At 39.1% G+C, this 17,033-nt stretch overlaps 1 protein-coding gene across 1 annotated transcript; it reads left to right on the top strand.

Moving 5' to 3' along the window:
• Positions 1 to 13,331: 13,331 nt before the first annotated feature.
• On the top strand, positions 13,332 to 16,103 carry LOC115806932 (SAM pointed domain-containing Ets transcription factor-like). The gene is made up of 5 exons (XM_030767788.1): positions 13,332 to 13,746; positions 14,857 to 15,054; positions 15,415 to 15,462; positions 15,573 to 15,707; positions 15,925 to 16,103. Exons 1-5 carry the CDS (start codon positions 13,332 to 13,334, stop codon positions 16,101 to 16,103), a joined length of 975 nt encoding a protein of 324 aa, XP_030623648.1.
• Positions 16,104 to 17,033: the final 930 nt, after the last annotated feature.

Below are 17,033 nucleotides of genomic sequence, written 5' to 3' on the forward strand. Positions count from 1 at the left end.
CTTGGCCACAAGTGTTATTTAGCTGAATGAGGGAAAGCATGACAACGTCCCTGTGCAGCATTCATGTTATATTTATTTGGTATTGCCTCAAGACATTCAGTCCTGTAAGAATGTTGGGAGCTTTAGTAGGAGAGAACATAGAGGAAAGAAATTCAGTGGGAGTGTAAGTACAGGATCTGATTATTCAAATACCCAAGCAACATTTTGATACAGAATTACTCAGATCTGGTTGTGAGGACATGATTTGCAATTTGAAATATTCTGACCACACAAAAAACAAACAAATTCTGTTGTTGGCTACGGTATAGTAATGCTCCAGCCGTCTGTCATGTTATTGGGTTTGCCTCGAGCCCTTAGGGAGTCCTTGCTTGTTTACTTTGGCACAACTTACAGACATGTGAAAGGACAGGCAGGTATTTTACCAGTAAAGTTCTGCTATATTGAATATTCATTCAAACAAGGGTCATTTACAAAAAGCAGTCGGTTTTACTCTTTGGCCGTTTCTCTTGAAATCATTCTTAATACCATAGGAGCATACAGTTTCTCTGAATGAAAATCTCTTAAAAAATCTGTCTGAAAAAGATGGGTCTGTTTTAAGGAAGACATAAAAGAATTCACCAGTCCACAGCATCGAGTGTTGCTCTCACATCTAATAGCAAAGGATTTAGGTATGAAAAATAATTATCAAGTGAGCCATTTACCTCTTGAAGATTTGAATGCTTCTACTGACTATTCTGTGTCAAATGGTTTCTAAAGCCATCAAAATAACTTCCAACAAACTTCATTTGCTGCCAACCTCTGTGGAAACAAGCCTGAAGGTAAGGAGAGGGGATTTCATAAGAACAGTACAAAGTAAACATCAAACACTGCAACTCTAAGCAAATATTTGCACCACAATTCATTTGGTACTCATGTTTCATAAGTCAATGGACTTTTTCATTTGTAAGCATTCATACTGTACCAAGAACGGGCTTGACATTTAAACATTGCTTTGTAGGCATTTCAGTTTTAAAAGTTAAAGCACTAAACCCCAGTTTCAAAAACTTTGCATTAGATTTAAATCAATCAAAAGTGAAAAGAGAAAAAAACACCTTTATCACCCAGACACACGTTATAATACCCGTATTTAGGCAACAGCAATTCTGAGGAATTCTGAGCTGGAGGAAAGAAAAAAAATCCAGAGATGGTAATCTTTATACCCAGTCTTGAGTCATTACAACGTTTCTAAATTTGAGGTTTTATACAGAATTCCAAATTTACCTTTGTGAGCACACTAGCTTAGCAGTGAGGTTCTTTATGCTAACTTCACCTTTTCAGACTGAAGTTGAATTGTGCCTCAGTGAGAGCAGCACAAGAACTATGAACATGTTCAGCTGCTGATTTAAGTGCTTAAGTTTGTCTGATGAAGCTTTTGTTACCTGAGAGAGCAGGCAGGTTGAACAACTTTTCCCTATAGTAAACAAATTTTGTCTTCTGTTTGATCAGTTTCTGGAAGATATGGTATGTTTGTAAACCAACTAAATCTACAGTGCTCACAGCAAATGGAGTGATGCTTGACACACGACAATGGAAGATGTGTCACTAATTTTTGCCCGTGCCAGAAAATGAAATGTAGTGAAAGGAAGTTCACAGTAATGTTAAAAACCTGCCATTCTGCACACTCATGTTGTCTAATTTCATCCCACAGAACAATATAATCACATCACACCTACTCTTCACGGTAGAATTTTTGTTGGCAGCGTCTGAGCTCAAAGGAACATGGCCTCTCTTTAAAAGAACACTTTTAAAAAATAAACTGTACATGCACCATAATGAGTTAACCTGTTTCTGAACACTGCCTGTTCCAGTTCAAGGTCATGCCTTTGGCTGTTTTTTGTGTACACACCCTATCCTTTTGATTTAAGGTTTACCAGTTGAGTTCAAGAAGCATAAGGGGACAGGTGATAGTGTCTCTCCAAACAAAAGACATGATCTTCCTCTTATCAACTCCCTGTTTTAAGCATCTGCATCCACAGTCTGCATGCACCTCTTTTGAGCAGTGGGAACCAAAGCCATATATCTGAGCACACGTAAAAAACACTCTAGAAAATTAAATTCACTCAATTTCTTTGTCAAAGACAATGCACTGTCATGTTACCTTTCAAGGTAAGACTGTTTATAGCTGAAGGGGGGGAATAGGAATCTAAGCAGGAAATATTTTTGTAACGGATGTTTCATGGTTTTCATTACTTATCTTTCCATCATCACATTAGCAAAACAACCGTGAAAGCTGTTTTCCGGCAAATTGTGGTCCGGTGTTTCCCCCGAAGTAATAACAGAACCTGTCATTAAGTGTCATTTCATGATCTGAGCTCAACATATGCCGTTGATTATGACAAATTTCAATGGTATGTAATAAATAACAGCAAATCAGCAATCCATCTGCATGAGATATGGGGATCATTTTGTAAATGATCATAGATCTGTCATGAATTGCCATCACATTTTCTTTTTCCATCACTAGACCTTTTTCTTGTTCTCTGGACACTGTGGATTTTCTAAACTCTGCAATTGCATGTTTCATCACTCCTTTCCCAAGGAACACGCACCAAACACTTCAAATCATCATTTTTTTTAGATATATTTATTGTTTCCAGTGTATTCAGCCAGCAAAGATATATTTATATGCATATGTTGGTGAGGAAATATGAAGTCTTTTATAATAACACAGCTAAAATCACAAGGCAACAGAACTGGCCCTTACATACAGTTTGGATAGTAGCCACAGAACACAAGAACACTGAACTGGATCTAATGCAAGGTGTAAACAGGACCTGAATCATACAGATGGCTTGTCTTCAGGCCTTTCACACGTCGTATTCGCGCCCCCCCCCCCCCCCCCCCCCCCCCCCCCCCCCCCCCCCACAAAGACACACACAAACCCGCCCTGCCCCCACAGCAAGACATAAGAGTTAATGGTGACACCCCAACTGTCTATCTTTGCAATCTGATCTCTCTCTCTCTGCCACTTCTGACAAATGCAATACACAGAAATATGGAGGAGGAAATGTTCTCTCCATGAAATCCCTGTGAGTGCATCCTCAGGTTTTACAGATGATTTTCAACTTTTGTTGTTTTCATTTGACTTTTCGTAGAGATACTTTATAGTGTGCTTTAGAGCCAACAAAGCATAATTTAGATTAGGCTGTAAAATCAGCGGAAGTTTGTAATAGAGGCAGTGCGCATTTAGGCCATGCCCACGCCGTGTGGGAAAACAACGGTGCACTTTCCATTGATTTGCATTGCACAGTTCTCTTTATTGTTTTAAAACTAAAATATAAACCATGCCAATCGGTTGCTGCATGGTGGGTTGCTTGGCAAATAAGATAACTAACCGTGATTTAAGCTTTTACAGGATTCCAAAAACGGAGCCAAAAAGACGTCATGGCTTAAAGCTATTAACAGACTGGAGTGCTCCTTATGCCGGGATCAGACTACACGATATTTTTGTCTTTCACGATGCCTCACCACGTCAGATTAGGCAACCCTAATGCCTTGAATTCTTGCTGTGTCTTGGCCAGGAGACTGGCAACGCTACAAGTATGACCCCGACCAGTCATGGTATGCTGCCTTTCAAGACCTTGTGCAGGTCTACAGGTCGTCGGGGAGGACGACTGTCATTCATCCTATTGGTCAACGTCAAGGAACATGTCGTAAGGGATGTCAAACTAGGCAGGAAAATATAAAAAATTCTGACACATTAGACCTTTCGTGTCGTGTGTCATGTTTCATCGTGGGGCGTCGCAGAAGCCTCATCGCTGACATTAGGGACCTTGTGGGATCCTGATACTATTCACGTCTATGTATACTATGTGTATTCATTGTAGGTGTGTAGATCACCAATGCCGGGTTCAGACTACACGATTTCAGCCTGATTTTGACACGATTTTGTCATCGCAAACAAACTCCCAGCGTCGGGTCCGAATATGAACGTCGAGCGGTTGTCTTTGCCCCTTGCAGTGTAACTTAATTTAAGAACAGCGATGTAGCGCCTAGTACGCTCCACAACACCCGACACAAAAACTCTAGCATGTCACCCCCTACGACATGTTCCTTGACGTTGACCAAGAGGATGCATCACAGTCATCCTCCTCGACGACCTCTAACTCGCGCAAGGTCGTGAAAGGCAGAATAAGATGATTGGTCGGGGCGTACTTGTAGTGTTGCCAGTCTCCCGGCCAAGACACGGCAAGAGTTTATGGCACTATGATTGCCTAATCTGACATGGTGACCACTGTGAAAGACAGTGTTCAGAAACTGTAATGCCCCAACAACCCAGATAGCATGTCATAATGACATTAACGGTAATAGTAGTGCCGGTAATATGTACTAGGCCTACAATTAGACTTGAGCATTCTATCTTACATGACAATATGGCAAGTCCATATGAGTTTGATTCAGATCGATAGAGAACAACAAGGGTAATGGCAACAGTAGTGCTAATAGCCTAATATGTAATAGTACAGCTATACCCAACCATTTCGATCCTAGCTGAAAAGATAGCAAGATGTCAAGTTCATACGTCTTTGATTCAGATTGATACAAAACAAGGATAATGGTAATTGTAGTGCTAATAATATGTAGCCTCATAGTTGGCTGTAGACTTGAGCATTTTGATCACGATGTTAGCTAACGTTAGCTATCTAGATGACAATATTGACTAGCTTAGCCTACCTAGGAATTTGAGAGCCCAGTCATAAAGTGGAGGCAAGTCAAGGAGATGGTCGCTGAGATCCTGAGGGGCAAGGTTACAGTGTTACTTGGCAGATGTGTGACAATAAGTGGAGGAATCTCAAGCACAGGTAAGCAGATAAATGCAAGCTCCGTACAACACATGGAGCTGTCGAATTTCATAAAAGGATGGGTATCATTAAAATTGAGCTGATTGGTCACAAGCTTAATAGAGAATGATTCTGAGTTATGCCCCTGCATTATTTTGTGTGCATTTTTGTTATTATTATTATTATTTAAATTTTATATACTTTATTAATCCCAATGGGAAATTCAACCTCTGCATTTAACCCATCTGAGTAGTTTTCCAGGCTGTCACACTGCCTGCAGTTGAATACTTGCATGTCCCTTTCTGTTAATAAAAGCATCCCTGTGTGCTGATTGGCCTTTGATGGGTATATGGGTGCCATCAATACATCCAATGACACATGGGAAGCCTCCCTTTCTTTCAAACCTCTCTGCAACAGTTGGGTACTGCTCAGGTGATGGCCAGCAGATGTATTTTGGGATTAGTGCAGTACGTTTTTCAACTATCTGAATGAAATAGTGGTGCAAACTGCCTTTGCTGACCCCAAACCGATCTGCCACCCCTTGAAAGGACTCTTGGTTTGCAAACAACCAGAGCGTTGAAAGTATTCGCACTTCAATGGTGGGTTTAGTGTGTTGTTTCGGTGTGGTCTTATCTCTTGATAAAGTTTCTGAAATAAACCAAAGGCTGTAGCTAGCATAATGCCTTGAAATGCATCCTGGCATTATATTGCGCCGTAGTAAAGTAACTTAAAAAGAGGAACAGTATTTTTTCATCAGTCACCTGTTCTAAACCTCAGCATCTACAATTAGGCTTAAAGATTTTAAACATTCTAATGTAGGCCTGTGTCTAAATCCTTACTTCAGCTGTAGTCCTATGCATCCGAAAGTGCGACCTGAATGTAAAATCGTCGTAGGTCGGTAGGACTCCGGTTACGTAGCCCGCTATATTCCTTGAATCTACTGGTTTCCGTTTCAGTACGCTCTGTAACAAATCGACTACATCTAGCGTGTTTTCCTCTGTAAAATCATCAGGGATAACAGAGGCTACAGCTAATACAATGGCCTTGTGCGTCGCCATCTTTAATGGTTTTTAAACCTAACAATTTGGAACGTTCACACTAAACCGTTCAAATTTAAAAGTTTAAAGAAACCCGTTCGACTCAGTTTGCCGAATTTGTACGCAGCTCTGGTGATTCGATCAGGTAATCGTACAAGTCAAAGTAAGTGACAGCTGCCCACTCTGTGGAGTCATTTTTTCACACTGATTTTGGGATAGACGAGGAACACTGAGGGAATCCAATCATATTTAGTTACTCTATACATCTGGCCCTTTTTCGGACAGAAGGGTATTGAAATAGGCTGCTGTTGACATTTTTTGTTAAAGTTGTTTGAAGACACCCTATCCCATTCACTCCCTTTCAAATTTTCCTCCACGAGGGGCGTGGTGATGCGATGCGCTCTGTCTATGATAGCTGTGAGCGTTTTGCATATGCAAATAATCCTGGCAAGTATAGTGTAATCTGACACTAGGAAAAACAAACAGAAAACCCACATTGGTGAGCAAAAGGATTGAAGACTTTTCCTACAGACAAATTAATTAACTCTCAGCAAGATATTTCTTTTTTCAATGCTCAGACTTTTTGTGTTTCTATTTTCTGACTATGAAAAGGCTCCTAATGTGCAAAGAAGATTTTAAATATTTAAATATATTTATAAATGATTAGCACTCCTTTATTAGATGTAACATTACAATTACAGTTCCCAGATATGTTCTTTACAGAGCTTAGACACATGTGCCTTTTGTGTAAATGTAAAATTATGTACAATGCTTAATGTAGTGTGGTACAAACACACTAAGATTGGACTATTTGACTTTCCATTCAGCAGTCATGCAAATAACCTTAGAAACATCCGATGATTGAGATGATACTGGCTGTGCTTTTGGCTATAATGAAATCTCAACCAAGCTTGATATGTTAATAAATGGTGTATTCTCTTTAATTCTTTTGTTCCATTATCGTTGTCAGAGAAAGATTTATTGAAATCTAAAATCTCAAAAATCTGTAATGTGAAATTTATTGAAATCTTTAGAAATTTCCACCAGCCTTACATGTCCTGTGGGGCTGACTGTGTCAACAAGTCCTCAGTTTTGTTTAGTCACTGGACTTGATTAAGGAGTTGAACACTGACATCTCCTTTTCATGAGTCTGGCATATAGTAATTACATAACTGTATTAGATAATCTCTTATAACTGGGAATTAGGATGGCTCTAGAATATTATCTGATTATTCCATATTGCATGAAAAAAGTTTATCATAGCTTTCTCAGGTATGTTAAAAAAAAAACCCTTAAGAATGAAGAAGTTCAGCTTAAAAAACTAAAGCATAGAACATTTAGGAGGAATTCCATATTTCTTGAGGTCTCAGCATTTGTCAGTTCGAGTCATATACAGTATATTACATATATATTTACTGAAATGTTTAGTCCAGCCCAACACCTGACATATGGAAATGGAAGAACAGATCATTTAAAAATGAAAATGACTTATCATGTAGTGGGATATTTTTACCAGGCTGCATGTAAACAATCCCTGTAGTACACACGTGTCCACTGCTGTTCTGCAGGGATCAGTACTTGGACGTAAAAACATGAGGCAGAATAATATTTTTTCCTTCATAGTTCATTATACTGATATACTGATAGATAAAGTGAGTGAAGTAAATAAATAAATACATAAACAAATAGAACTGCAACCACAAAAATGCATTGTATTGCAGAACTGAGCATTTGGTGAACTGTTACAACCCTCCGAGACATCTGCTCTCACTTTCTGTGCTACCAGTACCGCTCTATAGTACCCCTAAACCATGATCCAGGAGTCTTCACACTCTTAACTGCCCTGATCTTCTGCTTAAAGACAAATGGCAGTTCCAAGGCATGCACCCTTGAGTTTTTCTGCTTGGGGTATTAGCCTTGCAGCACTTGTACAAACTTTCAACTTTAAAGTCTAACAAGTCATTATGTTAATTTCTGTATGAAAAAGGTAAAACTGATTTGTTCTTTCCATTTTTCTGCAGTTACTGTGTTGCATTTTAAATTTGTGTTTACTTTACTTGCTGTGTTACAGGGCTTTAATACTTTATTACATTGCATTGTTTTGTTTTTATTTGTTTTGTTTTATCAGAGATTCATCTAAATGTAGTCATATGTCATAATACCCTATCACAAACATTGAACTTATATTACACCACTGTCCTATAATTACTTATCTACTCCATGTTCTTGAAGGAAACTACACTTGTATTGCTTAATGATTGCACACACCTTTATGTCAGTCAGTCTGGATAAGAGTGTCTTCTAAATGAATGAATGAAGAGGTAATGTAAATCATTGATTTCCTAGCAGGCAAAGAGCTACCAGTGTTGTGCATAAAGCAGCAGTAAGATTAATACCCAGTAATGTTGACCTTGCCTTTATTCTCTTTTTCAGTCAGTGCAACTTTGTTACTGTCCTCAAAGAGAGCTCATGATTTTTAGTGCTCTACTTGGTGCAGACGTGCGTGTCTGTGTAGTGAACCAACTCAACCAGGAAATGGAAGAACATACGGTCCCTGGGAATTCAAGGAGCTTTTTTTTTTTAAACACATTTCCTCCATCCTCCATTTTGCTGACATCTTAGATCACACAAGGTAAAAGAAAATCCTCACAGGGTTGAAAAAAAGAAAACAACAGAAAAAAAAACATGATCAAAAAAAACAGCAGTGAGTTGCAGATTTAACTACAAAACCTTCAAAGAAAAAATCAGGGCAAACCTCTGGAACCACTGATATAAAGAAACAAGTGAAATGGTGTGTTTCCTGTATGGAATGATTGCGTATTTTACATTTACATTACTGTATAATTAATGTATAACTGTATGATTAATGTATTACCATATAATTTACAACCATTAATATTTCTACTGACAGCACCCTTGCCAGCAAAGACAATGGAAGAATTACAGCATGACATACATCATGTCAGAATAAATTCAAGGACTGCACAAATATGCTTAGATTTATATGGGCTACTGCACATGCAGATCTCTATGTTTTGTTAAAGGTGCTAAACCTGCCACGGATTCATGAGAGAGAGAAATATGATTTACCTCCCAAAATCACTACATATATCTGTCTTTAACAGAACCCAGAACATTTGCTAAGCAAATGTGGGGTTAGTCACTGTTATTTCAGGTTTTCATGAAATATGCAAAGTTTATGCAAATAGCACTACAAACTCAAGCAATAGATATCCCATCTCTCAGAAGAACAACAGTGTAGTTGATTACTTTTTGTCATAGAATGGTTACTTTGGCAAAGCCTGAACATTTAATACAATCATTTTTATAATTCCAAAGTCCTAATTTTAGTTATCTCACTTCGTAAAAACAAATTAATTGCTCTCCTGTCACATTGGTTTGTCGTTTTCAGTCATTTAAAGCCATCTTCTACCAAGCTATCCACACATTTGTCACGTTCATTACTTTTTTACACTCATAACATTACTCGTTTATCTTCTTCTGAGACCTAATGATATCATTTTTTGGATCTTTTGCATTAAAATTTTAATATTAATATCTTTATCAACTCTATATAGCAGGATGTCTGAACTGTAGTCATCAGTTAGGTGAGTGTGTGTGGGGGTGGGGGGGTGTATGTGTATGGGGTTGGTGGCTTTATCACTACCATCAAACAGTTAAACATCCCTTATCTGATTGGTCCTACCAAGGTAGGGGGGGCAGGCACTGTTTTTGTCAATGAGCCCAAGTGAACGCGTCAGAGACACATACACAAGCTCATGCACACACCTTATTTGCCCAGGTAAATAAGGCCTCTCTATAAATGTGAGATGAAGTCTCATGGAGGTAGGCATTCTGTCACTCATTTCAGCACACACACCTACAGACACACACACACACAAACACAGAGTCATCATGCCCCTGGGCATACACCTGCATGGGGGACTGCTTTACTGATAACCTTACAATCAGCTACCTGACATACACCCTTAGGACATTCCTCAAGGAACATCTTTAGACCAATTGCAAATTCAGTAGGGTCCTGAGAGCAAGACAACTTTCTCTCAGACAGAGACTCACTGACCAGTTAAAGCTGTCAACTCATTGCAGAACCCACACCTTTGGAGGCCTCACTGAGAGAAGAGCTTCACTGTCTGAGAAGCCATTCCACAACAGATCACCACCAGACCAAACAGAAAAGTTTGTGGTTCCTAGGTAAGACTTCTAGTGTTCTGTGTTTGCGCATGGATGAGTGTTTGATATAAGCATAAAATCAGAGGTTCTAAGAGCTAATGTTTCAACTGTCCATTTCCAGAGGATGAAGAAGAAATGTGAAAATGCCTTTTATTAGAGGGACTATATTAGCTTTGATTGTAACTTGGGTTTCTTACCCTGAGGTTGGTGTTGGAAGCCACAATTTTTTAGTGCTTCTCTGGCCAGTTTTAGTAATGCGATTTAACTACTGATTTTTCAATATAATATATTTTATATAAATGGATTGGGAGATAAATTCAATTGTTGCATGTTAAAACAATACCACAAATGTAAGTGAGATTTAGGAGTTTGATTGTTCTACTTATGTGTTTGATGCTTAAGGTGATAACACTGGCTTCAGAGTATACCGAGCCTGTCATGGATAATGGATGTGTTAGCCTAGCATCACTATTTCTGACCTGTGAGTGAAAGTGAGAAGCCTGTACCTTAGCTAAAAAGCCAAATTAGTGGGGACAGTGCAAGACAGAAATTCACCTCTCATCTGTAGATAGAATGTTAAACCTCGACTGATAACTGGCTGATGTTGGATATTGATTGAAACAAAATCATTGACCAGGATGACCCTTAGAAGGAAACAGTTATCTGGATTGTTGAATTACATATATTTAAAGAAAAACTTTATCGTCTGTGAGAAGGAGACACGTGAGAGAATGTGTGTGGATGGAGAACCTGGTAAGGCCAGCACAAGGGTAGGACCAGCCTGGAGGTTGAATAAAATATTTGTATTTGTGGGGCATTTTGAAATAATTTTAAATAATTGGTCTCGACTTTAATTATAACAAGAGTATTGATTATTATATTAGTCAGTGCTTTTAAATTTCAATTTTTTTCACAGTTGAATCACTCTCATATTTATATGTCACTCAGAAAACTGCCATTGGTGGATGGAACTTGTTAACAGCAAGTACAACAAGTATTGTAACATAGTTAATGTTTATTGTTGTTAGTCTAGTTTGTGGTTTATGGAAAATTTTCTCTCAGGCATCACATCAGGCAACTTTATCATGGAACCAGAAATGCTTATGTAAAAAGTCATTGTCTAAAGTTTCATATGATTTTCACAGTACATTACTAAGACCAACTGAGACTGGGATCTGTGTGTGTGTGTGTGTGCGCGCGCGCGCATGTGTGTGTGTGAGAGAGAGGTGGAGAGAGAGAGTTGAGGAGGGATTACAAGGAAAACAAAACTTGGCAAGGACTACATCAGATCAAATTAATTCATGGTGACTTTCCTCCGGCAGCCGTTGAAATGAGAGAGTGAAAGGAACAAGAATGAAAGGAACAATTTGTGCCACCTCTGTCATTAGAAGTACAATTCTCTCTAAACAATATGGCAGATGACAGTTATAATACTGAAATTCTTTTTACACACCTGTAAAATAAATATATATATGAATGAAAATAATAAATTTAGCATTGAACTTGGACCTTACTGAGATTGCAGATCAATATTTTAGCATTTATTTTAGGTGATTTCTTGTGTTTAAGGTATTAAGAAGAATGTTTGTAAAATCTTTAAATGGATATTAAAAGAATAGTGTGTGTCTCACAATTGGGAACAGTTTCAATAGAAAAACTGAAACAAGCACCAGGAGATGTGCAGACTGATGTTCAGTACATAAACCTCCTTCAGTAAAAACTGCAGACACTCTTGGAGACTCACAACAAAGATATTGTACTCTTTGCTTTGAAATGAAAGCTTTTGTCCTTGAACATTCTGTATTCATCTTTTACCTGTTAAGATTATAGCCAGCATCATTACACTAAGCTAAACTTCTGGAGACCATCCTGTTACACTGTCGAGCGTACACCTGAGTGAGTGATTATTGCTATCTCAGAGTGGCAATACTTTCCCATGAGAAATAATCTCCCTTTATCCCATTTGAGGTGAAGGCCAAAGACTGTCCTATGCCATGTCAAACAGAACCACCCAAGATGGCAAACACTTTCACATGTGACACAAAGGAACTAAACATTTTTTCCCCTCACTCAAGATTAAGCAAGGTGACAGGGCTACCCTCTGTCTTTTCTCAGCCAATGTTTGTGCCAGTAACAATTTCTTATTGTTTATGAGTGTGTCAAAAGGCCCTTTAAACTTCATCATCTGAAAGTAAATAGTTGGACCTGTCAGCGGAAACATTAGGAGAATAATACTCGCTGTGACAGTTATGATTCCTTTAACTGATTGTTAAAAAACACTGAATGACAGGACAACTAAAGGGAAATGGTTATCTGTTCACCTGATCAGGCACACTGTTAGCTTTACATGCACATGGTCTCTTATCAATATACTTCATCTACTCAATGAGTTACTCACATGATGTTATATGTGCAAGGGTTGGAAAGAGTATAAACTGATAAACTACTGTCTCTGGACAAAACACCATTTAGAGCCAAAAACCAAGATCTCAGTGTCTGAACATGCTGTAAAACTACGCACTGGTCTTCCACCACTGTGAATCAACACAAAACAGTAATGTGATAATCTACTATATACATAAAACATAGAGAGTTTTACTCTCCCTAGATATAGCATTTAAAGAAAATGGTCATAATGATTACTGAGATACATCTGAGGTTCATACAATAAAAGATGGGGGTTGAACAAAGAAAAGGGAAAACAGAACACTAACTTCTACTTATTATAACAGCAGTTCAGAAAAAAAAAACAATGAAAAGAATGTTGCTGTTTTTTGTTTTTTTTTACCACTCTTTTGTGATCATTCTATTTATGCAAGTTTTTGCAGGTGGATAAGTGTATGTGTCACACTCAGGCTTGCCTTGAGCACTTTCAGTTCCTCCTTGTGCTGTTCCCCAGTGAAATGAATCAGATTTATTTAAATCTATATCTTTCCATACTTAATTTTTAATGTTTAGTAGGGTTTGTTTAGACTCCTGGTTAAGATATCTCATTATTAACACTTAATTCTGTCACATTGCCTATGCTTGAAGGCCCACACTCATATAATAGGAAAATTCTGTCACAGCTGAAGTAGTTAATGACAAAACCTGAGGGAGGAACCTCCCAGAAACCACCCACTCACTCATTTGAAAAACACTTTGTTTGTCTTTAACATAGTACTCACCACTTGTTTTGCATATAGTATTTCATGATAGGATGATTTCTCTGTGTTTTTTGTTTGATAAAAGTGGGTTTTTTTTGTTTTGTTTTGTTTTTTTTTTTAGACGAGATTGTGCCATGGGTAGTCCAGAAAGACATTTATCCTACGGTGATTACACAGACTTCAGTCAAGGTCACACAGGACTGTGGGACATGGAGGATGCCAAGCCATCACGTGGCCTTCCCAGCATGCCTCTGCAGGGTGTCTATCTGTCCCGCTTTGACATGCTACTCTCTGATGATACTGCGTGGCTTCTTAGGAAGGCTGACATGGCCACACCCCTCACCCGAGACGTAGAACAAATCCGCTGCAAGGAAGTGGGACAGTGCCCGGGGATTGACAGCCCAGGGCTAGGGCTGGAGTTGTGTCCACCTGTGATGGATGGACAGGTGGAAATAGAGGAGAGGTGTTTGGAACAGGTGCAGAGTCTTGTAGTTGGGGAAGTGTTGAAGGACATCGAAACAGCATGCAAACTGCTCAATATCCCACCAGGTAGGCAACTTTAACAACAAGAACAACATAATGTCAGCAAAGTTGCATTAATACAGAATACTGTAGAGCAAAGCATATCACGCTGTCATTAAGTACAGTGCTCTTAAACACTCCCCCTTCTTACATTTTTCACCTCTTGTTGATGCAGACTGGCACAGACTGATATCTCTATTCCTGTAGTTCCTCTAAAATAGGAGTATCTGGTCCTCATCCTGAAGGATATACACTCCTGTAAAACTGAATGTCATCCTTAATGTAACAAACCTGACTCCAACACATACATATTCTTTTAAGTACCTTGAATGACTCATGATTAGATTAGGTTTGTATTAAAACTGTATAGGAAGGTAGATATCCTGGAGGACTGGGAACCCCTTTGGTAGAGGTGAAGAACTTTGGCAAATGCTTCAAATATAGGTTACCAAGTTTCAGTTGTACTTAGTCAAAGGTTTGACAAATTTAGTTGATGGCTTTTGAGAAGTTGACTCAGATACAACATGACAACGCCATTTAGTAGCTCCATACTTGATTATGATTATGATTATGATTAATCGGTAGTTCAGTCAAGTGTGACCCCGCAGAGAGAAGGCCGCATAATGATGAGTGGATCCCTAGGAGAGGATTAAGACTGAGCACTGGGGGTCTTGACAAATGAGTGTTTCCCCCATGTTCTTCAGTTCTAAGTACACAACAAGTCATCAGATATCCTCATGACATCCCTCTGTAAACATCACCTGACACCCAAAAGGGTTGACCGATCAATAGTTTTAAATGTGTAAACAGGCTAAATTTGGTTTTGTGTGCCTTCTAAAGCTTGTTCTGTCAGTGGGGGTGGACAACACCTACAGAGAGTAGGGTACTTCAAACAGTAGCTGTGGCTTCTGTGGCTGAGGCAAAGCCTGTGGCTGTTTGTCGTGTGCACTTATATGACTTAAGGCTGATAGCGTATATGTATTTACAGACCTCTGGACCAACAATGTCTTTTTAACCATGCAGAAACTGTTTCTGGGTTCTGGCAGTTTAGGGTTTGTGCCTAATCCCTGTGTTTTGAATAGTTTCAGTTTAAGTGACATGCTCTCTGTCTCTCTCTCTATCCCCACCTGTCTTTAGACCCAATGGAATGGAACCCAGGGAATGTGCAGAAGTGGGTTCTATGGACTGAACACATGTACAGGCTCCCCCAGGTTGGGAGAGACTTTCAGGAGCTTAGTGGGCGAGACCTGTGTATGATGAGCGAGGAAGACTTCAGACAGAGATCTTCACAGTGTGGAGATGTGCTCTATGCTCACCTGGACATCTGGAAGACAGGTAAGGACAAAGCTGAAACAGGGGATCAGATGATATGATTGAGGATTAAATCAAGGTGCTCAAGAACGACAAAGATCCAGTGATCAACCCCTGCCTCTAATTGGGGATTGAGTCCAATCTGAGTTCTCCTCAACCAGTCAGTGTTTAGTGTGAGCAAATTGCAGCAGAACTTTGGCCTTCGGGGGCTTGAGTCCCATAGAGTAGAAGCTCAGTGCTGTGTTTCCTCTGGAAGAGTTATATGCAGACTTTAAAGAGGACATTTTAAAGCATTCAAAATAATTTTGTGAAATATCAACAGGTTAAAGATCGTGATATTATTACTAAGTAAGTGTAATTTAACATGGTATGTCTCTTCCCAAGCTGCTTGGATGAAGGAAAGGTGCTGCCCTGAAGACAGCAGTGTCAATGGTAAGATTGACAACAGATTTTATCTGGTAGTTACAGTAAACCACATATATACAGTCAACAGCCAAGAATAGTCCTGTAGTCTGAAAACCTTTTGTTATCTGGTGTTTCAGGAACAGAGGAGCTATGTTCGGAGGTAGATTCCTGCTGTACTGGGCAGCCAATCCATCTTTGGCAGTTTCTCCGAGAACTACTGCTTAAACCTCACAACTATGGTCGCTCCATTCGCTGGCTTAACAAGGAGAAAGGTGTGAGACATGAAACATTACATAGACACAGTTATATTTGCATATTTTTATGAAAACTTACCAGGTCTCTTTGATCACTGCTATTCTTTCAGACACTCTTCAGTGTTTTAATGCATTGTCCTCTGAATGCCCAGGACACACAGTACACCAGATATGTGATACTACCAAAGTTTAAACCTACATCCACAAACTTGAGTTGTCTACTCGTCTTGTGCAGGTATCTTCAAAATTGAGGACTCAGCACATGTGGCAAAACTCTGGGGCATCAGGAAGAACCGCCCTGCCATGAACTATGATAAACTTAGCCGGTCCATTCGCCAGTACTACAAGAAGGGCATCATTCGTAAACCAGAGGTATCCCAGAGACTGGTCTACCAGTTTGTCCATCCTGTATGAGGGGAAGGCTCAGCAAGATGAGGCTACCAATCAGCATATACGGAACCCAAAATCCTCAGAAGAACTCATAATTGTGATTCAGTCTGTGGCTGCCAGGGGAACAATGCATCAAAGGGGGAAAAAACTGTTACAGTGGAGCCTGAATAGGCCATTGTCTTAATAAACATCATCGAATGGCTGTCATTACAGTAATGTGATGTCAGTTATCTCAGGTAGCCATTGACTAAATCACTAGCAATTCAAATAATATACAAACTGCCTGTTCCAATTTGCATTACCTGCCTTCAGTTGGAGGAGAACTCATTACAAACGAACTACACCTTGAAGAGAATTTCAATATTTCATTCTGCCTTTTTACCATACACTTTCATATTTCCCCTCCAAAAAAGGACTCCTTACTGTAGTGCATCAGAGATATGCATGGTTACTCTTTGTATAGTACAGAACATTTTGTTTTTTGTATATCCTAATTTTGACATAAATTGAATTGAAGGTATTTTTCTAAAATGGAAGAACTGTTCTTTGCTCTTAAATATAGTTGTGTGACTATAGCACTGCTCCTCTTTTGATTTGTTTCTGATTTGTTTTGAAATATGACATATGTTGAAATATGTAAATATACTGATTCCTTCTTTCAGTCTGTACATCGATCAAGCAAAACATAATATCTCAATTCTAGTTTGGGGCAATAATGGTGTAGTGGCAATGTAAGCAGCCTAATGCATGTATGGTTCTTAGTTCAAACCCCATACATTATGGTTCACAAACAACAGGCTAACAAAGGCCTATAACCTGGCTGATGCTCTAGTGCTGTGTGATCTCTGACACAGAAAATATAACTTCTAAATTGCTGTGGGTATGAGCACCTGCTATGTGTCTGTCAGTGGCTTTCATGGAGAGTCACATTAGCTATAATTCAGACTGACAGAC

The sequence above is a fragment of the Chanos chanos genome, chromosome 3 (genome assembly GCF_902362185.1).
Source record: "Chanos chanos chromosome 3, fChaCha1.1, whole genome shotgun sequence".
Classification (NCBI taxonomy): Eukaryota; Metazoa; Chordata; class Actinopteri; order Gonorynchiformes; family Chanidae; genus Chanos; species Chanos chanos.